This window comes from Monodelphis domestica, chromosome 4, assembly GCF_027887165.1.
Source record: "Monodelphis domestica isolate mMonDom1 chromosome 4, mMonDom1.pri, whole genome shotgun sequence".
NCBI classification, from domain to species: Eukaryota; Metazoa; Chordata; class Mammalia; order Didelphimorphia; family Didelphidae; genus Monodelphis; species Monodelphis domestica.
The window spans coordinates 56,991,994-57,018,238 of record NC_077230.1 but is presented as its reverse complement, the minus strand read 5'-3'; the positions used below and the strand labels follow the sequence as shown (position 1 = coordinate 57,018,238).

General features: G+C 39.1%; 1 protein-coding gene across 1 annotated transcript in view; it reads right to left on the bottom strand.

Annotated features, from left to right (window-relative positions):
* The window catches only part of CMSS1 (cms1 ribosomal small subunit homolog), a 430,657-nt gene that overhangs the window by 5,859 nt on the left and 398,553 nt on the right, over nucleotides 1–26,245 (bottom strand). The window contains exons 3-7 of the mRNA XM_007493586.3: nucleotides 20,429–20,500; nucleotides 17,571–17,700; nucleotides 8,013–8,072; nucleotides 7,002–7,104; nucleotides 676–736 (exon numbers count right to left, since the gene is read on the bottom strand). Of these exons, the coding sequence (XP_007493648.2) occupies nucleotides 676–736; nucleotides 7,002–7,104; nucleotides 8,013–8,072; nucleotides 17,571–17,700; nucleotides 20,429–20,500 (426 nt within the window). The remainder of the gene's footprint in view (nucleotides 1–675; nucleotides 737–7,001; nucleotides 7,105–8,012; nucleotides 8,073–17,570; nucleotides 17,701–20,428; nucleotides 20,501–26,245) is intronic.

The following is a 26,245-nucleotide window of genomic DNA, read 5'->3' as shown; positions in this document are numbered from 1 at the left end:
GCCCCCTTATTATAGCATTTGAGCCTCCCGCAAACTCCTGGGAGGGGATGTGCCATTTTACAGAGGAGGAAGCCCAGGCCGGCAGGACACATTTCGTAAATTACTGGAGGAAGAAGTCAAGCTCATGCCTTTCTGGCCAAGATCTCAGCATCTCTTTACTGCGCCATCTCGCTCGGATCCATCGTCACTGACCTCCTTGTTGTTCCTTGAGTGAGAAGCCACTTCATTTCCCAACTCGGCGCCTCTTGGCCGGCTGTCCCTCACGCCTAGCAGGTTCTCCCCATCCTGGCCCTCCCTTGATTCTAGGGCCTTCCCTCTGTTGACTATTTCCTGTTTAACCTCAATGTGGCTGTTCTCTACATGGCTCCTGGCACGCTGCTCCCCCATTGGACCGAGAGTCCCCGAGAGCAGGGATGGTTTTTTATTTTACTTTTTGCTTGTTTTGTGCCTCATCACTTGGCACAGTACCGGGCACGCAGGAGCCTGAGCTTAATAAAGATTTATTGACTGACTGACTGACCCAGTGGCTTCCTGAATAAGGGAAGGGTTATAAAGAGAAGACCTATTACTGAGATGAGGGGGAAGGAGACTGAAGCGCCCACCCATGTGGCTAGGGAGGAATCTCTCCACATCAGCTGCCCTGGTCAGACTGTGTATCCCCATCCCCTTCCTCACCTTTATGTGCTTCGCAAACAACTTCAGCACTTTGCAGTCTCCTTTGAATGCTGTCATTGATCTAGTGAAAAAACAAACAATGAATGGAAGAGGAAGGCAATTCCTTTATCAACGCAGTGGTGCGCTGATTTATTTTTTTAACCCTCACCCTCCATCTTAGAATCAATATTAGGTATTGGCTCCAAGGCAGAAGAGCGGTAAGGGCTAGGCGATGGGCACGAAGTGACTTCCCCAGGGTCACACAGCTGGGAAGTGTCTGGGGTCAGATTTGAACCCAGGACTTCCAGTCTCTATCCACTGAGCTACCCAACTGCCCCACACTGGTGTACTGATAAATATTTAACAGTAGGTTCTCCTAGAAAACAAAACTGTAGGTGGAACATTTTAAATCTGTGCTGCTGTTGTTTCTGGAGTGTCTGACTCTCTGAGACTCCCTTTGGCATTTTCTTGGTAAAAATTCTGTTTTTTTCTTTTCTAGATCATTTGATGCATGAGGAAATTGAAGCCAACAAGGTTAAATGGCTTGCCTAGGGCTACACAGCTAGTTAAGGGGTGAGGCCAGATTTGAACTCATGTCTTCCTGATAACAGACTATGTACTTTATCCACTGTGCCACCAAATTCCCCCTCTTTTAAGTTCAATCTGAATTATTTTTTTTAAACATTCAACACTGATCATTTTATTTCAAAATATAGTTTCATTTACAAAGAAGTAACATTGGCACCTTGTCAAAAGCAGTTGAAAGCAATCTGAATTATTATTAAGATTTTCTTCATTGTGTTCTTAAGTTTAGACAACCAAACCCAACCATAAATCAAGTCCTGCTTTGTAGTTTGCTGATTTCCAAGGTGAGAATATACTCATACTGGAAATCTAACAATCCTCTCCCATATACCCCTGTCTATAATTCTTGAGGTTTCAGGTTTTCTTTAAATCTATCATTTTGTAGGGAAGGTAATAACATTGGGGGCTGCCACTGCTGGGGACCACGCGCATCCTGGTTCTCTGAGAGGGCAGAAGACGCTCTCTCTAACCTGTCCACCAGGGATCGTCCATCCTTTATTTACATGCTCATGAGGGGGAAGCCACTGCCTCCCAAGACAGCATGTTCCATTTGGGGCTCCACTTTAGTTGCGAAGTTCTCCTTTTCCTGAAGTTCTGCCCTCTGGGGGCAACGTCGCTGCTTGAAGCCAGCTCTGGTGGGCTTCCTGAGCATCTTCTGTACTAAGAATTTTATTGTGCATCCTGGTTATATTTCAGGCAGTTTGCCGTAGCTGGATCTGTAGACCACTGAGCCATGGCCAATGAGCCAGAACAATGGCTTCTCCTGTATTTGCACTAATCCTTAGTGCTGGCTGGTTACGTAGGGTGCTTTCCAACTGGCTGAGCGGGTGAAGAATAGCCTTTCAAGGACATGAATGCCCAGCACATGGCTCGGAGTCGGGACGGGCACTATGGCAGAATGGAGGGTTCCTCACCAGTCCTGATGAATAGAACTCAGTGTGCCCAGGCAGGAGCCAAGCCCTGTTTCAAGTCACCTGTCAAACTTAACCTTGAAGGAGATCGCAGGATTAGAGAAGGACATGAAAACACGGAGAACTGGTAAACCTGGTGTGGCAGGAGTGTGTTATTCCCTCCTCAAAATGCTCAAATCAATTTGAGAGAAAGGCCTTTTCTCAGCCAGATTTTAAATCTGGAATTAATTTTTTCACATCAGATGTTTCAAAACAGCTAAAATGGTGATAGAATATGATTATTTTTTCCCTTTATTAGCAATGAAAAGTTGAAATGGATTCTAATGACAGCAGGTGGAACAGCTCATGTATTAGACTAAAAACACCAGTAGACTTTTTAAGGCTGCAGTGATTTCTAGGGAAGGACTACACCTGAAGGTCGGACCTATTTTGGGGAGGAGAAGGGCTCCTCTGGCGCTGTTTCAAAGGGCACACGTGTGTAAGAGAGAACATCTGAATTATTCTTTTAAATTCAGGCTTAGGTGAACACATAAATGTAAGTCTATAGATGAGTAAATTCTCTCTTCTTATATATTTATTTGGGAACACTTTCTGTTGAAGTCTCACCCCAAATTCATCTCCCTTAAGTAAGCATTTCTTTTTTTTTTAAATTTTATTTTTATTGTCATGCAAAACGCACTTCCATATTGTTCATTGTTGTAAGAGCAGACATACATAACCCAAACCCCCAAATAAAACCAAAGAGACAGTGATGTGAAAGATGACTCCAGGGGGCAGCTGGGTGGCTCAGTGGATTGAGAGCCAGGCCTAGAGACGGGAGGTCCTGGGTTCAAATGTGACCCCAGACACTTCCTAGCTGTGTGACCCTGGGCAAGTCACTTGACCCCCATTGCCTAGCCCTTACCAATACTCCAGGACAGAAGGTAAGGGTTTATTAAAAAAAAAAAGAACACTCCAACAGTTCTTTCTCTGTAGGTTGATAGTCTTCCCCATCCTAAGTTTAAGTGAGCATGTTTTAGATAAACCTCATTCCCTTCTGATCATGGACCTCCTTGTCTCTTCAATCCATCCTTTACAGAGTACCCAAATGGATCTTCCTAACGCCTATGCCATTCTGTTGCTCAAAACCCGTCAAATAGCTCCCTCTTGCTCACAGGACAACATAGAAGCACTCTAGCTTGACATTCCAGGCTCTCCAAACTGGCTCCAACCTACTTTTCCAATGTTATTTCATGACATTTTTCTGAACTCTAAAATTTAAACTGGATTATTAGTTATTCTCCGTTTCATTTTGCCTGCCTTTGGGAAAGTCATGCATGAAAAGGATCCGGGGGTTTAAACAGATCGACCTCATCACATGCATTTAAGAGAACACCAGAACGCAGAAGGAAAGAATCTTCCTGGGCTCTACTCTGCTGCACTACAACTGAAGGCACTTTCCGATGCTGTGCTTTAGGGAGAACACGGACCGAAGGCAGAGGACCAAACAAGACAGGGAGGAGCTTGAAGATCGCGTCACACCACGTTCTGGGAAACTATCTGGGAAAGTTGGGGCTCCCAAAAAGAAGAGCCGTGAGTCTGCGAGGCAGAGAGGAGAGCCTGAGAGCCGTCGTGGTTTTACTAAGCTTCAGAAAGACATACATGACCCAAGCAAAGACTTCCTTACATTTAGAGGCTCCAAAGGACAATGGATCACCAAGGGAGGGAATGAGTTCCCTCTGGCCAGCAGACTTCAGTGGGAGGTTGGATGGCCCTTGCTGAGAACAGTATAAGAAGGATTTATTCAAAAACAGGTGTGGGCTTGATTCCTCCTTTTGAATCTACAGACTCCTTGATTTCAGAAATTTCATGCCCTTGGATGGGGAAAAAGTAGCATTTGTTATTTCCACTAATATCTAACAGAAATTTATAATTTCCTTCAAGAATGAATGTAGGCTTAAGGCAATTAGGTTGCTCAATGGAAAGAGAGCCAGGTCTAGAGATAGATGCTGGGCTCAAATCTGGCCCCAGAGACCCTGAGCAAGTCACTTGTAACCCACATTGCCTAGCCCTTATCGCTCTTCTGCCTTGGAACTCTAAGATTTAAGTTAATATCCAATAATTCCAAGTATTGCATTTCATCAAGTTTATTAATGATCACTTGAAGTAGAAGAAATAAAAAGAACAAATGTAAAAGCCTGAGTAAAATTTTCTTGCCTGGCACTCACCCCACTGCCACAGCCACGTTTCTGGGAGGAGAGAGAGGGCGGAACTGCACAAAACATATCTTCCCTATGTTAGCACATACATGGGGGGCAGGGAAAGAACCTCCCTGGGGAGCAAAATCCTAATTACACAGAACCAACACACAGTATGGATTCTAAGACAGAAGGTAAGAGTTAGAAAGAATGGATGTAGGCAACAAACCGCAGTGGTATTAGCAGTCTTCATGGCTTTGTCAATAGAATTATTATATATAGATATCAAAAATATATAAATTATACATTATATATACACGATGCTATATTAACAATATGATATGAACATATCATAATATAGTTGTTGCAGATAACTTGAAATATCATTGACATACATTATTACCTGAAAATTATTATAATTATTAGGCCTGCTGCTCCTAGATGTATTTCTATGTTGCCAAGCTGATACCTCTATTTCAATAATTGCTTTCATTTGTAATCCTATGCATTTTATTTTATGTATTTAGAAACATTATTCAGAAAGGAGGTCCATAGATTTCACCACATTTTTAAAGGGGTCCATGAAAGTGGGGGGAGGAAAGACAGCAAGCATTTATTAAGTGCCTGCTATATGCCACGCATTGGGCCAAGTGCTTTACAAATATCTCCTGGGATTCTGTGACTAAAAAGGTTATAATTTTTTTGTCTCTGAGGTTCCTTTTATTTTGAGATTTTGTGATTCCTTTCACATCACCTCCCTTTGGAATTTTTTTCTTTTTCCCCCCCCAACTACTTCACGTACTAACTCCTTCATGAAGCCGTCCCTTGTTTTCCCTGAGAAAGTGAATCTCTTCCTTTTCACATTTTTTCAGAGTATTTATTGGCCTGGACCTCTCTTTTATCTTTATCATGGTCTACCTCTATAATTCTTATTGGTATAAATGTCAGAATCCCTGGCTCCTTCTCTATCCACACCTCCATTAGATTATAAATTAGATTCGTAAGTAATAATTAGATTGTAAGATCCAGGAGGCTCGGGTCTCAATGGGTTCAAGTCTTTGTATCTTCATCATATATTCTCCTGTACATAACAGATAATAATATCTGCTGAATCACTCGCTGGATTGGGCCACTCTTCCTCTTGGCATCACCTCTGCCTTTACATAGGTGTTACGTCGTCACATATATTAATCTTTGTGAATGTTTTGGAGTGCCGGACTCTTATGGACTTGCCATCTAGACCCTCTGCTGGCAGCTTAGTTCAATAGGTGGTGACTTTGATGAGGGTGGGAGGTGGCTGGTCCAGGCTGCATGGTCACCACTGGTACTTGTCACTCCCTCTGCCTATCAGTTAAAAGAAGCCTTTATTGAGGACTGCTCCACTTGGTAAATGTGCTCAAGTGTTTTTCACATAGATGGCTAATTAACTTACTAATTTTTTTCTTTTGGTTCAGTTGTTTCATTTGTGTCCAATTCTCCACTAAGTTGTGTTTTTTTTAAAATGGGGTTTTAAAAAACTCTATTTAGTCTTCTTTCTTTCTTTTTCTTTCTTTCTTTCTTTCTTTCTTTCTTTCTTTCTTTCTTTCTTTCTTTCTTTCTTTCTTTCTTTCTTTCTTTCTTTCTCTCTCTTTCTCTCTCTCTTCCTTCCTTCCTTTCATTCTTTCTCTCTTTCTCTCTCCCTTCCTTCCTTCCTTCCTTTCTTTCTTTCTTTCTTCCTTCCTTCCTTCCTTCCTTTCTTTCTTTCTTTCTTTCTTTCTTTCTTTCTTTCTTTCTTTCTTTCTTTCTTTCTTTCTTTCTTTCTTTCTTTCTTTCTTTCTTTCTTTCTTTCTTTCTTTCTTTCTTTCTTTCTTTCTTTCTTTCTTTCTTTCTTTCTTTCTTTCTTTCTTTCTTTCTTTCTTTCTTTCTTTCTTTCTTTCTTTCTTTCTTTCTTTCTTTCTTTCTTTCTTTCTTTCTTTCTTCTCTCTCTCTCTCTCTCTCTCTCTCTCTCTCTCTCTCTCTCTCTCTCTCTCTCTCTCTCTCTCTCTCTCTCTTTCTTTCTTTCCTCCCTCCCTCCCTTCCTTCCTTCTCTCACAGTCATCTCTTCCAAAGGAAAAAGGGCAGAAGGTAAGATTCTAAATCTACAAACTATTTGACTGTTGGCTGCTCTAATAAACTGGGACTATTAGTTGGAGAATAGATGTTATTTATTCAAAGTCACTCTTGTCAAAAGTATCTGAGAAATGACTAGAGGTGAAAACTAGATATTCTTTTCTTTCCCAATTATGCCTGAGAAGATGATGGGGATTTTTAATTGGGGAGGGGGTAGGGACAGGGGAGAGGAGTTAGGGGTAGAATGGATTGAGTATTGGGCCTGGAGTTAGAAAGACCTGAGTTCAAATCCAGCCTCATTGATATGGCCTTACAGACCCTGGGCAATTCACTTTGCTTCTGTCTGCCTCAGTTTCTTCAATTTGTTAAATTGCAATTGAATGAACTTGAAATTCAGTGTATTCTCAGATTAAAACTTGTGAGCTCTGTGCTTCTTATGATATGGTTAAAGGCACAGAAAAAGTTACCTTCTAGAGTGGTGAGAGTCAAATGAGGCAATAAGAGTAAAGTGCTTAGCACAGTGCCTGGTGTAAAGTGAGAACTAGAGAAATGCTGGCTATTCGTATTATAACAGCAAACTACAAACCTAATGAGTTCCAAGGCTCGGAGGGCAGAGCTACAGATGATCAACATCACCAGTGACTTCTTTTCCTTGTGGTTCTTTCGAAGTTTGGACCACTTGGGGCAGACTGTAAAAAAGAAAAAGTGAGATCATCCTTTTAAAGATAGGTAGCGGCAAAGGTGGGATTCAAACCTAGGACCTTTGACTATAAATTCAGGGCTCTTTTCCATAATACCACTTTGCTTCTCTCTCCTAAGTAAACTCTTTATTTTGCAAACAAGAAAAAAAGAAAATCCTAAAGCCCAGAGACGACGAGATTTGTATCATGTACAACCAATTTATGGTGGAGTAGAAACTCCAGGCTCCTGGCTCTCTGCTCTGTGCTTTTAATTAGTTAAAAAAAAAAGGCAAATACCTCCTACCCACAATCTATTCCCTACCATGCTATACCAACAACTACATAAAGAAAAAATCAAACTTAAATTTAAACAATTTAGAAATGAGGCCATTTTTGAATTTCTATTCAAAAATAAAATCTGCTTAAGATAATCCTATTTTTTAAATGTAGCCTTTTAACTTGCACATTCAATTTACTGATTATTATCACATTTTGATTTGATTAATAATTAAATAAATCATAATTCAATTCAATTATTAAGCCTCTACTATTGTGGAAGCACTGTCCTAGGTGCAGGGACAGGTCCATAAAAGGAAATAGTATCCCAGTCCTCAAGGAGCTTCTATTCTATTGGGAAGAAATAGCAAGCATATAAGTAAATAAAAGGTAATCAGAGGAGGAAGAGAATACAAACACCTAAGGGGAATTCAGATAGGCAGCTGAGATGAGCTTTAAAGGATGCTGAGGAATATAGCAGGGAGAAGAAGGGAGGAATACTTTTAGGTGTGGAGGCAGGAAATAAGGAAAGAAGAATTTCTTTTAAATAATCAGGGTTAATGTATTTAAAAGCAAAAGCTCATCTCTTCAATAGAAAAATGACAGTTTGGTAAAGGAACAAGATCTTAGAGGTTACTTACTTTGTTTTAGATATGAAGAAAGGCTATGAGACAGATCATTGGCTGGGAGGAAACAGGAATCTACAAACATAAAAAAAAGATGTTTTTATACAGCATTTCAACAATAATAGCTAATAATAAGCAAAAAGATGGTGGACAAGACTGGTCCTCAGGACCTCTTAAATCTTTCTAAAATAGAAATTATATGCCAAAGATAAAGCAACTCAAGCTGTATGCATGGTCTAGGACATCTGAAACCCAAAAGGGAAAAAACAACAAAAAAAAGAAAAAACAATCCAAAATCCATTGATTGAGCTCATTCCTTACCCTTCCACTCCCTCTCTGGCTATTGGCAGCAAGGTCACACTGGTAGATACAAGAACACAAAACAGGCTTACGTCAACATCCATCCCTACACCTGGTTCTCCCTCCCTCTTTCCAGGGCCAGGGAGACCTGGCTCCAGGTTTTGGGCATCACCAGGGAAAACAGGCCCTGAACTGCTGCTGAAGGGCCAGAGAACCGAGGAACAGAGAGAGCAGGACAGGACACTGTGTGTGGAAGGAAGAGTACAACCTCAGCTGGGGTCAGTTCGGATCATCCCAAAGTCCCTTGGGGCAGACACCCAGGCTGGTGAACCTAGGGCGGAAGGAGTCTGAAGTCCTATGGGACTGGGCTCCTAAGGAAATTAGACACTGAGAGGAGGCCATCAGGAAGTAAGTGATGAGGAAAATAAAAGGGTAAAAAGGTGGAAAGTAGCAAAGATTTCAGGAAGAAGAAAACTCAGACCTTGAACATAAAAAGCAACAGGAAAAACAGTAACAACAGAAGGAAACATGGCTTCCAGATCTAGTGATGAGATTAGGCATCTCTGACTAAATACTGCAAAATAAAGGAAAGTGATCTTTGATGATTTGATGATACAGAGAATTCTGCAAAGTTTAAGGAGAAAGCAATCGCAACACACAATTCCCAAGAGATTTATTTAAGAGAAATGAGAATTATAAAAGCAGAATTGATGTTCTGCACAGCAAAAATAATGAATGGAGTAGAAAAACTGGAATCTAAATGGCAAACCTCATTAAAGAAACAAGAGAACAAGAGATTGTGAATACAAATACACAGAAGTAAAGGACAACCAAGAAGAAGGGAAGTAAAAAAATCTAATAACATTAAAAATCAATATGCTCACTATTGGAACCAAACATACTGAACTCAAAAACAAGGATTTATAGAGAAAACTAAGGATCATAGGTCTCTCAGAACAACATGATAGGACAAATAACTTCACATCATAATGAAGAAAATTAAAGAAGAGATCTGTTTAGAACTCCTCAATATGGAAAATGGAAAAAAAATTCACAGATCACTTTCAGAAAAGAAAACATAAGACTGAAAACTCCAAGGTACATCATGGTTAAATTTAACAATTCAATTCAGAAACAAATTTTGCAAGTCACCAGGAGAAAGACCTTTAAAGACAAAGGAAAGGACAATTAAATAACTCAAGATAGCTAATAGAAAATGGAGAAGGGAATGGAATAATATTTTGAGAGTTCAGTGGATCTTAGGTTGCAGCCCAAGCAAACTGATCCTGTAAATCTAAGCTTATTTACATGGAAAAAAGATGAATGTTGAAATAATAATTAAAAAAAGAATTTGGAACATGTTTAGAAAAAAAAAACCAGAACTCAAGATATCATTTGTTCTTCAAACAATAGAAATGAAGGAGTGAATAAATACAGCAGGTCTGGAGATAAATAGCAATAGAGGGACAACAGAGAGGCCAGGAAAAGCCTTCTTTCTAAATGTACCCAAACAGACAGGAATGAAAATGGAAATCTAGAAGAGGTAACAGTGAAGAGGCAGATAGGGGATATTGTGGGCAGAAGCAGGTGAATCTAGGGGAATTGCATTATAACCTGGGAGGGCACATAGAGAAGGAAGGGGACCAGGGTTCAAATCAAGGGTTGGCAAAGTGTCTCAGAAACAGAAGAGCCTACAGAGGAGTAGGTGAATAGAAGTGGGCAGTCTGAAAAGCAAGGGGAAGAGATAGGAGGGAGCACCGCTGATGAATGCTCCTTTGTGGGAAGAGAGATATTGGTGGAGGTACGAGGTCTGGGGAATTGATGCTTGAAAAGTCTAGTTGTCTTGGGAAGAGGGGAACTGGAACCCGTCCCCCAGAGGGGCAATTGGCACTGGGAGGGGTGGGAGAACATAGATGCAAGGAGAAGATTTCCAAGCAAATGCAGGGAAAAAAGTCAACAAAAAGTCAACTTATCTTTACAATAACCCTAGGTGCTATTATTATCCTCATTTTAAAGATAAAGAAACTGAGGCTAAGAGGTTAAGTGACTTGCTCAGGGTCACATAGTTGATAAGTGTCTGAGGCTAGATTTGATTTCAGGTTTTTCATACTCTAGATCCAGGGCTCTATCCATATTGTGCCACCTCCTCTAGGCAAAACAGTAAAGGCTAATGAGATGAGCATATTCAAAATTGGTAAAATGTTACAAAAAAAAAAGCTTATTATTGTTGTCCTTCAGTCGTGTCCAACTCTTCATGACCCTACGGGCCCAAACCCACAGGCCCTGCTGACCTGAGAGGCTCATATTCAATGTTGTGCGTTTTACCATTTTAATAGGGTTCATGAGGTTTTCTTGGCAAAGACACTGGAGTAATTTGCAATTTATTTCTCCAGTTTTATGTGGTCAGGGGTGACTTTCCCAGGGTCACATAGCTAATAAGTGTCTGAGGTCACATTTGAACTCTGGTCTGACTCCAGGTTCAGTGCTCTCTACCCACTGGGTCACCCACCTTACTGCCAGCTTATTATAGTGAAACATTATTTTGCATTTTGGGGGTTGTGTTGGGTTTTTGGACACAAAATCACATTTAAATCCTCCACTCATTTGGTCATCAATCATCTGAATCTAGTAGAACAGAAAAGAGGTGTTTGTATCATGTATTAGGCTAATGAACATTTATATTTTTTGAAAAGCAATGCCCTATTTATCATCTTTTTCCCATTTCCCAGGTTCTAATTTCCTTCTATAAAATACCAGAACACTTTTTTACCTGTTGTTAGTCTAAGTTCAATTCTCTCCCTGATGAGAATTATAGGGAAAAATAATCGTATTTCACATTTATAGAATGCTCTATGGTTTGGAAAATGTTTTCCTCAATAATGATTCTGTGGTAATAGGTTAGTGTGTATATTATTTCCCTATTTTACAGCTGGGAAAACTGAGGATTTGAGGGGCTGAATGACTCACTAATGATCATAAGACTAAATTAATATCTTTGAATTGTCTCAACAACCTGTACTCCTTTTAGCAGGTCATAAGATGTCTCCTAGGAAAATCAGAAAGAATAAGTAGACTTGTCTGTAAATATTTTAGCAGTAAGCTACATAAAAAATAGTCACAGGGTAAAAAAATAGCAATAAATAAAATTCATACTCTGATTCATCAATAATTACCCTGAAGCAGTCTGGTGGCACAGTGGATAGAGATTTGGGCCCAGAGTCAAGGAGATCAAAGTTCAAATGTTCAAATAAGCACCTGCTAGTTGTGTGACAGATTTAATCTTTTTCTGTTGCAGAGGATCAAACTAGGTTCCTTCCTTTTTCCTTCCTTCCTCTATTTCTTCTTTCTTTTATTCCTTCCTTCCTTCCTTCCTTCCTTCCTTTCATTCATTCCCCTTCCTTCCTTTGCTCCTTCCCTTTCTTCTTTTCCTCTTTCCTTCTTTCTTCTTCCTCCTATTCTTTTCTTCCTTCCTTCTCTTATTCCCTTCCTCCTTTTCTCACTTTTTCACCCTTCCTTCCTTTTTCTTCTTCCCTTCCTTCCTTCTTTCCTCTCTCTCTCTCTCTCTCTCTCTCTCTCTCTCTCTCTCTCTCTCTCTTCTTTTCCTCCCTTCTTTCCATTTCCTTCCTCCCTCTTTCCCTCCCTAAATGAATGACTATTTGTCAAATCTACTTTCACTGCAGGATAGAGTGGTAGACAGAATGTTGGACTTGTACTTAGTAAATCCTGGTTCCAATCCTACCTCTCACTGGCCATATGACCTTGGGCAAATCCCTTTCCTTCTCTGGGCCCAGTTTTTCATCTATCAAATGGGAGAGTTAGAGGAGAAGCCTTTAAAGTTCCATCTCTAACTCTCTTCTGAACCACTCTTAGAAGATATTTAAAATCCACCATTTTCTTCAAGAGTATAGATGGGAAAATGATTAGCCCTGAAATTTATCAGAATAGCCAAATATTTCTCATAATCTTACTTGCCAAATATTAATAATTTTCAGTGAATAATGGTATTTTAGAAGATACAGTACAGTAATATAGGTATGTACAACTTTTGACAACTGAATCCCACATATAACAGACATGGCACAAGAGAAATGCCATTTTAGCACCTCCCTTCTTTAATAGTTTGTCTTTGATGCATGTTCTTCCTCTCTTCACTTGGCCTGGTGACTGTACCTGCATAGTGATACGGCCAAGAAGGCAGCACAGCGGGATCAGGAGTCAGTGGCCCGACTGCAGGAAGAGTTAGTAAGAGTTCAGCATCCCTCAGAGAGGGAGCTCTGAGGAGGGATCTGGGAATCTGGGGGTCTGGCGATCTGTGTTTGGCCTCATGTTGTTGAACAGTTTTATCAGTGACTTTAGAAGAGATGACATGATGATCATATTGGCAGATGACACAATCTGAATCCAGGATCAAACAGGATGAAATTTAACAGGAGGCAGCATAATGCTTTAAATTTGGTTCCAAAAAGACAACTTTGCAAGAATAAAATGGTCGGAAGTATGGTTAGATGGCCATTTATCTGAAAAAAAAAAAAAGACCTGGGGGTCCTAGTGGCCTGTAACCTCAATTTGTTGTTGTGCAGTCATTTCTGAGTCTTTGTCTGAGGTTTTCTTGACAAAGATCTTGGAATGGTTTGCCATTTTCTCCAGCTCATTCTACAGACAAGGAAACCGAGGCCAACAGTATCAAGTGATTTGCCCAGGGTCACACAGTTGGTAAGTGTCTGAGGCCAGATTTGAACTCGGCAATATTCCTAACTCCAGGTCTGGCCCTCAATCCAGCAGCCAAACATCTAATGCCATCTTAGGCTGCACATGAATAGCTTCCGGGGGGGATAACAATACTTCTTTTCTTTGCCCTGGTCACGTCATACTTGGAACGTGCTGTCGAGTTCTGTGGGCCACAGCCTGGAAAGGACATGGTTTAGTTGGAAAGCATGTCGAGGAGAGGAACCAAATGGTGTTGGGGTGTAAGTATTAGCATAGTCTGCCAGGAAGCATTTATTAAAGGCCTGATAGTGTTCCAGGCACGATACAAAGAGAGGCAAGGATTGCCCCCGCTCTTGAGGAGCTCACAATCTAATGGGGGAGACAACACGCAAACAGAGAGAAGGCATTAGGATGGAGAAGGATGAGAAGAGGTTTTCCTGGAGAAGGTGGGACGTTAGTGGGGGCTTGAAGGAAGCCAGGAGGTGGAGATGAGGAAGAAGAGCATCCTAAGTATGGGGACAGCCATGGAAAACGTTTGGAATCTGGAGATGGAGCATCCAGGAGACGAACAGCAAGGTTCGTTTTACTGGATTTCAGAGTATTTGGAGGGGAGTAAAATATAATAAGATTGGAAAGGTAGGAAGAGGTGAGATGACAAAGGGATTAAAAAAAGTTAAAGTGAAGATTTTATGCTTGCTCTTGGTGATAACAGAGAACTGCTGGAGTTTAGTGGACAAGGTGAAGCCTAGGCTTTAGGAAGATTAATTTGACAGGTAAGGGGAAGATGGACTGGAGTGAGGAGAGACTGGAGTCAAGGAGACCAGGGTGGTGAGGGTCTGCCCCAGAGTGGGGGCCCGATGGCAGAGAGGCTGCAGGAGATGTCGCAGGGGCAGACATGATAAGATAACTGATGAGACATGGAGGGGACTAGAGGGTGATGAGCCAAAGATGACACTTAAGTTGTGAGCCTAGGCCCCCGGGAGGATGATGGTACCCTGGACAGTAACAGGGAACCTAGGAAGAAGGGAAGGAAATAAGAGTTCAAGTTTGGGCAGGACGAGTCTAAGTTACAGGATGTCGGGTTCAAGATGTCTCATAGGGAGTTGGAGATGTGACTGGAGTTTAGGAAAAAGGTAAAGGCTGGACAAGAAGATGAGAAAGTCCTCTGCACAGAGATGAACTGTTCGGTTGACTTGTTCCATTTGGCCACCAGAGGACAAACCAGGAGCAGTGAGTACAAGTTGCAAAGAAGATAATTTAAGCTTGATGTCGGGAAAACATAGAACTATTCATAAGTGGAATAGGCTTTCTCAGGAGGAATTCCCTAACTGGCGATTTTCGGATAGAGGCTGGATGACCCATTTATTGGGAATGTGATAGTGAGGTTTCTTTTTCAGGTATGGGTTGGACTAAATGGTCCCTGAGGTCTCTTCCAACTCCAAATTTCTTGGATGGTGTCACTTAACTTAACAAAACAAAACAAAACAAAAAACCTGGGTATACAGCTCAAAGGAAGGCTGTATTATAAACCTAAAATTACTTTATAGTGAATTTATTGTATATAAGAGAATGAAGGAGGTTCGTGGTCTTTCACAGGGTCACATAATACTAAAAGTTGTCCTGTTACCTCATAAATCCTCCCTAGGAAGAACACAAACCCACAGGAAGAGATAAAAAGGAAAAATCCACTAAGTAGTAACAGACAAAACTAAGCTTCACTTGAAGTTTGGGCAGAAAATGTCTAACACTCGACTGATAAGATGAAATAACAGACAGGACTGCTCTTCCCTGGCCTGGTTTGCTGCCCGCAATGATTTCTGACAGCTGTTGGAGTCGTTTGGGCTTGGCGAGTCTCAGACACCAGATCCCGTTCACGTGGAAATAGGTTGCTTCATCAGCCTAAATGATTTTCTTGCTGGAACGGAACCAGACAGGGGCAATTGTTTCTCCAAACCTAATGTGTGTTTATAAAAAGCATGTCACAAAGGAATCGTAAAAAATCGGAGACCAGAACCTTTTTTCTGTTTTTCCAGGCTTCAAGAAAATATAACCTTCTAATGGGAAGAGGAAATCAAGTTAACCCCGATAAAGAAAGAGCAGTCCATGAAGAGATGCTTTGTTAATACTAAAAAATCCAGTCTATATAGAATAACTTTTTAGTGGTTCTGATTTTGTGCTTCTACTTTACCTAAACTTAATGGCATATATTTATGACCGAGTTCTGAAATGAGTTAGAATTAATTTGGGTCTGAGTTAGTCAATATTCCGTCAGTAAATATTTATTATGTGTCTACTCTGTGCCAGGCTCTTTGCTAAGTGCTTAGGATGCAAAGAAAGGCAAAAGACACTTCTTGCTCTCAGGGAATTCAGTCTAATGGGAAAGGCAATAAGTAACTATCTACAAATAAGTCATATATAGGATTAAGGGGAAATTATCAGCAGAGAGAAGGCACTAAGGTGAGAGAAAGGTTTCCTGTAGAAAGTGGGTTTTAGCATTTCAGGCATGGGGGACAGTCAGGAAAAAAAATCTCTGATGAGAAACAGAGTATCTTGTTCAAAGTTCTTCTTTTTTAAAAATTCTTGCATTTTGTCTTACATTTGATATTAAGTATCAGTTTCAAGACAGAACAGTGAATGCTAGGCAACTGGGCTCACACAGCTAGGAAGTGTCTAAGGTCCTCCTGAACTTGAACTTTGAACTTGGGTCCTCCTGACTCCAGGCCTGGCTCTCAAGCCACTGAGCCACCTAGCTGTGCCTTGTTCAAACTTCTTGACACTTCTTGAGACAAATGGAGAAACTCAAAGTGGCGGAGAGCTTTAGGAAGTTTCTGACTTAAAAAAGATAAGCTTAAACAAATGTGGGTGATTATGTCTGAGTATTTGACCTGACTAATGTTCCAGAAACAAAGATCATTAGTCTATGATGGCTGTATTGATACAACATTCTCAATATCATTCTTATTTTAAAAAGGATTGCTCTTTAGAGACCTAAAAGGCCAAAAAGGTGTTAAAAATGCAGTTTGACAAATGGCTTCAGGTTCAAAAAAAGAAACAAAATCATAATTTCTCACCTTATTAGGCTCAATAAATCCATTGTGGTAAAGTGCTAAAGTCTAATGAAGAAAGATGTCAGTCATTTTAAAAATAAATAATAAAGTTGAGAACGTGTGGCAACGTAGGCACAACTCACTAATCTAGTATGTGCTGGAGTAAGAATACTTCAATGTTTCAAATTCAGTAAGCATTTATTAAGTACCTACTACAAACCGGGCATAAATTTAGGGGGTGAAGATACAAAGGCAAGAAGCCAAATTGATCCTGCCCTCAAGAAGCTTACATTTCATGGGGGTAAAGGAAGAGGACATGCTTAAAAAATAAGAATAACTATAAAATAAATACAAAGTAACTGGGTGAGACTGTATTATAGAAATGGGCTGGAGAACTTGCACTCAGCCTTGCCTTAAGGAGAGAAGGGGCTTTCATGAGGAAGGAGTGCTTTTCAGGGATGGGAGTCCGCCTGTGCAAAGGTATGTGGGGAGATTGCTGTGCCTAGGGAACTGCAAGTGTATCAATTTGGCTGGAAAATAAAATATGTGAGAGGGTTGCTAAGGTGTCATCAGTCAAGTTGGTTGTTTTTTGTAAAAAGTCACCAAAAGGAAGTTAAACTTGCTGTAAGTTTGGGCCCAAATGAGGGAATATTCATGAAGCACTTTTCAAACCTTAAAACACAATTAATCGATCAATAAAGAAACATTCTTTATGGACCTACTATGTGCCTGGTACTATGCCAAGGTCTGGGATACAAGAAGAAGCAAAAGACTGGCCCTGATCTCAAAGAGCTGACAGTTGAATATGACAATATATAAATAAATATATAAAAATATATATAATGACAATATATAAATAAATATATTCAAAGCAAGCTATATATAGGACAAATAGGAAATAATTGACAAAGGGAAAGTACCAGAATTAAGAGGGGTTAGGGAAGGGCTTCCTTTAGAAGGTGGGATTTTAGTTGAGACTTAAGGAAAGCAAGGGAGGTCAGTAATCGCAGGTAGTGGAAGAGGGAGAGTATTCCAGGCATGGAGGGTGTTGTTCGAATAATGACTTCCTGTGAAGTGTCTATATGCATTTCAATTTACACTAATAGAAGGTACAATTATGTAGAACACGGTCATTGGCTCTAGCCCAATGGAAATATGCAGTGCCAACCTGAATAATGTGACCACTTTATGGAATTAGTCATTTGTATTAATGAGGACCTGGCAGTAGAATTTTTTTGTTTTCTTCCCTTTGAAAATGATAGCAGAAACTTGAGAAAAAAGGTAAAAATTAAACTATTCTGACATGATTAAACTATCTTGGAGGGGGAAAAAAAAAAGACAAACTATAATTCAGTTTTTCAGGCAAAGTGTCTCTTCTGTGTGCATTAAGAATGAAGGCCTAGGAAATGATGAACTTCTCCATCTTGTTTCCAAAAGGCTTTGTGAACAATGCAAAATAAATGGGCAAACAGGAAATGAAAAATAAGGTTAACATCACATCACTGATGCTTAGTTCTACCTGGCAGTTTCAGTTCTTCTAATTCAATCACTGAACGCTTGATGCTCAACTGCTCTGTGACCAGCTTCTGTAGATCTTCGGGGACTCCAGGCTTTGGTTCTGATTTTGCAAGAATGTCAGTTATTTTCTTCTATGGTTTGGAAAGAAAGAAGAGGAGGAAGGTGAAGGTTAAGAATGTATTTGATCTCTCTGATGGGTTGATTTTTAGTAGCATTTTATCCATACAATGACAGGAATGAAGGTCTCCAGGGAAATCTCAAATTTGAATGTGAACCCAAATAAACATATTTGAAAAAATAACTTAAATATTTTCTGGTATAACTAAATACTTTAAAGAATGGAGGGGTGATCCCTAAGGCCCTATTTAACTCTGGGTTCTATGACTTCTATGAGAATTTAGGTTCTTGAGACTTAACATGATACTATTTTGGTTTAGATCAAGATAGATAATATTATTTGGCAACATGGGAAATCAGAATAAAGTTCTGAGGCCCTAATTTCTCCCAGTTCTATTTTTTTTTTAATGCTTCTATGGTCATGAAATGATTTACTGGAAGGGCTGCTCTGAAAGAATTCTTGTGTAAACTTGAGAAGTACTGTGTCCCCAGTTGTTTTTTTTTTTTCTGGGAACAGGATAAAAACAGAGAGAAATGAAAGCACTTACCAAAATTTGGGGAGGCAGCTCCCTAGGTGTTCGACAGAATGAAAAGAAGCATAGGAAACTTGCAAAGAACATCAAAGATAGGAAATCTATTCTCCTTCATCTGTTTAGGCATATGACTCCTCTTTTCTCATTCCTTTTTTAATTATTTTACCAAGAACCAAACAGATGAGGACACCTTTTCCTGCTTCCTATTCTTCCTTTCGGTTCCATATTATTCTCATTTCCTGGTTCCAGCCCCAAATGGTTAAAACCCCTGCCAACAGTATTCAATGTTAAAAAAATATGTCATCGGTGGGCACATTTAGAGCTGACCTCAGTCAGAACTATCTAACAACATCCCTGACCATGAACACTCAAGGGTTTGCCATTTCAGGAGGCTATTGGTATATGAACTACTTAAAAAAAAAAGTAGGATTCATTTCTTTCTAGGACATGCCAAATCCCAGTTAGCCTGGCACATCATCCCATCTTCCTATTTGGGCTCCTTGTGAGGAAGGAAAACGTATGCACATATACACAGAGTTTTCTAAAAGCCCCACTGTTAAGTAATTGGTTTAAATCCATCTTCTTTCCTCTAATCCCAATCCTTTCCCCCTTGCAGACTGCAGTAAGAGATCCCCCCTCTTTTTTTTTTTTAATTATATTTTGGCAGGCAGAAAATTCTGCTGCTGTTTTCTTTGAAATGGGAAGGTTAATGCATACCTATCTCTTTCTTCTCTTTTCTTTCTTTCTTTCTTTCTTTCTTTCTTTCTTTCTTTCTTTCTTTCTTTCTTTCTTTCTTTCTTTCTTTCTTTCTTTCTTTCTTTCTTTCTTTCTTTCTTTCTTTCTTTCTTTCTTTCTTTCTTTCTTTCTTTCTTTCTTCCTTCCTTCCTTCCTTCCTTCCTTCCTTCCTTCCTTCCTTCCTTCCTTCCTTCCTTCCTTCCTTCCTTCCTTCCTTCCTTCCTTCCTTCCTTCCTTCCTTCCTTCCTTCCTTCCTTCCGCATGGAATCTAGAAACTCCCAACAAGCTTTGGGGTTCATCAGATCTTACTAGGCTACAAGTTGGGGGTTTCTAGATTCCGCGTTGACATTTCTTTCTTTCTTCATACTTTTTCCAGATTATATGTAGATACAATTTTAATAATAGTCTTTTGACATGTTGCAATTCATGTTTTCTCCCTCCCTTTCACTTCTCTTTCCTCCCTGAGATGGCAGGTAATATGATATAGATTGTACATGTGCTATAAAATCATGCTATACATGATTTTATGTTTGTCATGTTGCAAAAGAAAATACTTATTGCTTATACTACAGAAAATTACCATTGTATTTTCAAAGCTGAACTATATGGAGGAATTGATAGTGGCATCAGTCTTGCAAACATAAATTGTGTTTGGCACTTAAAGGCCTTCATAATCCAGCCCCTGCCTACCTTTTCAGTCTTCTTAAACCTTGTTCTGTGATCCAGTGACACTGGTCTCCTTGCTATTCCTCACATAAAACACTTGGTTTACCAGCTCAGCCCATTTTCACTGCCTCTCTTTCCTCCCCTCTACTTATCAACTTTCCCACGTTCCTTTAGGAAGCGGCCAAAATCCCACCTCCTAAAAGAAATCTTTCATGATCTCCCCCAGGACTAGTGCTTTCCCCCCGTTTCCATTTATCCTGTAGATAGCGTGTTTGTACATGGTTATTTGCACATTGTCTCCCTCATTGAACTTTGAGCACTTTGAGAGCAGGGGATGTTTTTTGGCTTTCTTTGTATTCCTGGCTCTCAGCATTGGTAAGCCCAGGAGGAGCTAATAAATGCTCACTGACTTGGCTTTGACTTTTTAATATTCAGACTGACAAGTACCACATTTGGCTGTGAGCTGTTGAGAGGGGTAGAGTGAGGGATTCCCTACACATAAAACCACCTTTGAATACCTGGCCAAAGAGAGTCACAGTGATTTTTGGACTCCTGTCACAGATCCAAAGGGAACACCTTTGAGGTATATACTACACTGGGAAGGGGCATCAAGGGGAGATCTATCACTTTCTCTGGAAACTGTCAAGAACTGCATATCTGGGAGGGTTTACTGTACTCTACAGCAGAGGAAACGAAATGATTCCCACTGTCTAGTGCAGGGATTCTACGACTAGCCCTTAAAAAGAGAGGCAATATTAGCTGTTAAGAGCACTCCCCAAACCACAGGTTAGATAAGTGTAAGCAATACCTTTCGTCTCCTCTTGGCCTTGGTGGCCTCTTCTTTCTTTTCTTTTGTCTTCATCAGGAAACATTCTTTGGGCTGTAAAGCAAATCACATAAAAGGGACTCAGTTTTGAGTGAAGGTTGGGAAAATGATAATTTTATCATGCATTCTTCAAGGTGACGTGGTAGAAATCTAAAAATAGAGAAGGTAATTGTAAAGTAATAATATGCATTATGCAAAGGTTAGATAGAAGGAACTTGGAAAAAAATTAGAAAATGTTTTAGACTGGAACAATGACTGGCATTTTTTTAGAATGCAAGAGCCCTATGAAGTAGTTAGTACAGACAATATATTATTTGCGTCTTACAGATAGGAGTTAATAAACTTGCTGACCAGTTGGTGGTGGTTGTCCTTCATTCTCAAAGACGACCAAAATGACATCAGTGGTTTGCCTTTTGAATCATGTATAAATTGAATTTTAAGTGAGGCAAAGTTGCACAAAGTCATCAGCTTTACTCTCTTTTTCAATCCACAGAAGTCCAGTGGCAAGACAAAAGCCAAGAGGTTGCTGAGTCAGGATGCAGTGTATGACTGTTCAATGTCTAACCAAGCTCTAAATGCTCCACAGCAATTGCTTCTGCCAATAGCTCATGAATGAATGTCAGAAGCTGGATTTGAACCCACATCTTCTTCACTCTACATCACCAGTCAATCTGTTACATCATACAGCCCTCCCTCATCTCTTCAGTCTTCTTGCTATAGAGCCTGAGAAATTGAAAAATGATATTCCTAAATCAGAGGTCTGAACATGCTATGTACCTATTCAAGAAATCCCAACACTTCTCTTTTGCCTCTAGAATAAAATACAAATGCTGCTGGATTCATGAATTGCTTTTAGTCAACTGAGCTTATTGCTCATTACCCTTCTTCACATACTGGTCCAGCAAAACTGACCCATTTGTTGTTCTCTTCAAACGATACTCCATCTCCTCTCTGGGCTTTTTGTAAGTACTAACCCTTTTCCCTTCCTCCTCTATCAATCCCTAACTTCCTTTTGGGCTCATTTTGAGTATGACCTCCTGCAAAAAGTCTCTTCTGATTTTCAAGTTGTTGGACTCTTTCCTTCTCTTTGTATCCACAACCACTCAACACAGTGCCTGACAATACGTTTAAAAAATGTGTTTCTCTGGAGAATCTAATAGAAAGATTATAGAATCACAAGTAGAGAATTATAAGGAGTAATGATAGCAATAATGAAAGCTGGTGACATTTGTGTGCCACTTTAAACTTTCTGAAATGCCTTCATACATATTATTTCATTATACCTCACAACAACTTTGTAAGGCTAGCGCTAGCATTATCCTCATTGTAAGGATGAGGAAACCAAGACTGACTGAGAGGTGTTCATCACTAACATAGCTAATAAGAGTGTGACACAGGACTCAAGCTCATGGCTTCCAGAGTCCAGGTCCAACTTCTCATCTATTGTGCCATGTAGTTCCTGACCCCAGAATTTGAAAGCTAAGGACACCAAGAACAAGAGAAGTGAAATGATTTTCCCAATGTGATAGTAAAGAGCAGAGAGCCAGTGTCTGCAGTCAAGGTTTCTGACTCAAAATCCAAAGCTGGAAATAGATCATTCAATTAATCAAACAGTAATAAAAAACTTAATTAATTAATTAATTAATAAACCAATAAGTTAATTGAATGTTAATAAAACTAATAAATAAGTTAATTGAAGTAGATAATAAACCTACTAGATAGTTCAGAAGCAACAGAAAATAGGATTAGTATTAATTCCAGGAACGCAGAATGCTGAGTGCATGATTCACTTTTTGACAAAGAATTGCTAGGAGAATTGGAAAGAAGTTTGGCAGAAATGAGGATCAAACAATTCAAAAAGTCACACCAAAAAAAAAAAAACCCAGAAAAGAAAAGGGAAGAGAACTAAATCAGGTACCTTTAATGGCTATAGCGAAGGGGAGAATTCTTTACTAAACAAGGGGGTAGATGAGATTATAAAAGATAAAGGTTTTCACTACCTAAAACTAAAATGTTTTACATGAATAAAATCAATGAGGATTGAATTATAAGAAAATTCAAAAAAGTAGGAAAAACATCTGTATCCAACACCACTGATAAAAGATTGATGTTAAAAATAAACAGAACTGACACAAATATATGATGGTGAGGGCCATTCCAAAATAGATGAGTGGTTAAAGAATAAGAGAAGAATTTTGAGGAAAAATGATTTATAAACTATTAAAACTTATTGTTAATTACTAATTTAATTAATAAAATTTATTTGTTTTATCCTATAATCATTTTATTCACTAATAACACATGTTACAAATCACATACAGTAATAATCATAGAAATTAAATCAACCTCAAAGATTTCCCTTATTCCTTGCAAATTGGTAAAGATGGAAATAATCAGTGTTGAAGAGGCTGTGGAAAGATAGGCATATGACTGTACTGCTGGGGCAAATGTGAAGTGGTACAACCATTCTAGATTTCAATGTGGAATTATGGAAGGAAGCTAGTTAAACTGCAAATAGATATATACTACAAGAAAGTTAAATACAGATCCAAATGTCAGGTAATTGTATCACTTCTTTGCGTAGCAAATAGTTGAAAATAAAATGGGTGCCAGCTGATTAGTGAGTGGCTATAAAAACAATGTTATGTGAATATAATTATTATCATACAGTAAGAAATTATGGATGCAAGGAAGAGAAAAGTAGTGAGTTGTGTATAAATTGATAAAGAATAAAATACACAATGATGATAACAATAAATATAATGGAAATAGCAATGAAAGTCTTAGAAAAATAAGATATGAAACATATCTCCTCATTATTAAAGGACAAAACAAGATATCTATTGTCAGATAAGGTTTCTTTATCAGATGTTTTTGTTTGTTTTCCTTTGTAATGAGAGAAGATCCACCCTGGGGAACAGGCATGAAGAAAGATTATGATGCAAATGCAAAAAATTAAACAAAAAATCCATTGCAGATTGATATCTTCGGGTAAAGCTCAAAAGATAAAAAAAAAATACTGTAAAACCTCAGCCAGGTCTATACAACTGTGACATACATGGAGATGATGGTTAAGATCTGCTGTCTTGTTGCCACAGTTCTATGATTGATGGTGCGTTAGACTTGATTGTCTTAACTGTATATCCCAAATAAGTATGATTGTTTAGCAGATTATTATTTTACATTTTCTTTGCTTCTCTTAATTTAGGCCAGAAAATCAGAGTGGGACTGTATTTCTACCCAGCTGGATCAAAGTCCTCATGGTGACCTAGTGCAATACCAATGCTCATGCTAATGTTTCTATAAAGCTCTTATCACCCATACCACCCTTACTCCCCCCAAACTGACAGCCTATTGATTTGACCCCGCAATGCCCTGCACAATTTGATTCTATTTTTATGCTGGTTTTTTTATGTAGAAAAACAGGATATTTGGACTAAGACCTTGATTTATGAAATAGAATGCCTCAAATTCCTAATTTATTAATCATAAGCAAGAATATAAAATGCTTCCTGTGTTGAGCTTTTTTACTCAACATTTTAAAACATGTTGCCAAGATCTAACATGTAAAGTAAAAATATTCCAAGTTTCCTCTCTCAGTTTCCATCCAAATGGGAATACTTGTTAGCAAAGGGAGAATGGATAACCAGTGTAAATCTTGCCTCACCATCTCCTTTTAAAATGATTATAGACCAGTCTTTTCATTATGGCCCTGCAGACAATCTGCAAATTCAATGAGCTATTTAAGGATGAATATGCGCCAAAGCCAGCAGCAGACATAGTTCCATATGATCCCTCCTGTATAATTACCAAGGCCCCAGTGAAACAGTTTTTGGGCTCTGTTTCAGCTAGAGGAGGAGTATATTTTAAATGTGCATGAATCAAGTAACATGAAGATCTTGGGATTCTGGGGCATCCTCTGTCAGTACAGAAACATGCCCATCGCAAAATGCATTAGAAATGAAGACATGGCGTTATGATCTCTCTTGTCTAAAAACAAGGACAGTCCCATTCTTCATCTAAGTTTGAATTTGACATTGAAGTGAGCTATCCTAGTGATGCTGATATTTATCAATTAGAAGCTGACTCGGGGCCACGAATATATCTCAGAAACCACTAGATAGATCATAAGATGTCAAGATTTTTGATGATTACAGTGATAGGTTAAGTTTTAACTCCTGACTTTACAGGTGAAAGAATTAGATGCAACAAACAGATTCACGATATCTTAAAATCACTAGTATCCAACTATTGAAGGAAAGTTGCACTAGAAACCTGTTCCATTTTTCTCAAATAGGGCATGGTGGTAGAAGGGAAAAGAGTATATACTGTTTGATGATTGGTGTTTTTAAGTTCAGAAGGTAGATGAGTCTAAACATCACTATGCCAGCCAAATATCTGGGGGAGAGCTCAGTTTCAGGAATCTATTCTATTTAAATCATAAGAAAAAAAGGAAAGATTGTGCCAATCATTTGGATAAAGATGCTTTATTAAGTACTTAGAAAACATGTGGCATTAAGTTTATGGAAAGATGGTTCTTCCATCTCCTACTCAAAGGATAGAGAAAACTTTTTTGCTGAGTTCATTAGAACATGGTGGTATGAAAGGATCCAACTTTGTGGGCCAAGTAGCTACCATAGACCCTGATTCTTTTGTAGGAATACAGAATATAAATGTATGTTTTTCAAGGTGTGTTGTTGCTCCTATTGGGGAATGGGGTGACTGAGGAATTTCAACATAGCCGCTTGTGGAAAAGAACACAAGAGTCATAGTTTTAAACAGAAATAGGGCATTTTGGTGGTCAGAAGATTAAAAACAAAAATAAAACCAAAAAACCTCTTTCAGTAGAATGTGAAAAAAAAATTCAAAAGAGGCACTTGTAGATTTTTAAAAAATGGTGTCAAAGGTCTGAATGTACAAGGATTTCCTCTTTTTAGTATACTTTTGAATCTGATTATAAGCTATTCAATGAATTAAAAAATAATTCCTCAAGCTTCTTAGTCTCTAGTTTTGTAAGAGGGTTTGCCTATTTTGTGATGAATGGCATATACGTTTTAAATGACTGTAAATCTTTTTTTTTTAAATAAGATGCTATAAATATCATATCTGTTTCCACTGATCTTATAGGAGGTCAAATCTCTCAGAGACTGAGAGGAAGAGGTCAAAATGTCTACTACCTGTGAAGAAGAGAAGAGGAGTGGGTTCGTTGTGATTTTACAGTAGTTGGAGAGAAAATGTGGGTGAAAGGAAAGAAAGAATCAGAAGAACCCATACATACAAAAAAAGAGACAGAGAGAGACAAGGAAAGGGAGAGGGGGAGGGAGAAGGAGAGAGAGAGAGAGAGAGAGAGAGAGAGAGAGAGAGAGAGAGAGAGAGAGAGAGAGAGAGAGAGAGAGAGAGAGAGAGAGAGAGATTTAGAGTAGTGCTGACTAAGAGTGAGAGGAGCAGAACCAGGAGAACAATGTACACAGAAACTGATACACTGTGGTACAATCGAATGTAATGGACTTCTCCATTAGTGGCAATGAAGTGATCCTGAACAACCCGGAGGGATCTATGAGAAAAACCACTATCCACATTCAGAGGAAACACTGGGTCGAGGTGATATAGTTGGGGATGTAGATTCTAAATGAACATCCTAATGCAAATAACAACAACATGGAAATAGGTTCTGATCAAGGACACAGAAAGGGTGGGGGTAGGGGAGGGAAGGAAAAATATGATTCTTGTAACCAAGAAATAATGTTATAAATTGACTAAGTAAATTAATTTAAATAAAAAAATAAAAAAAATAAAGTA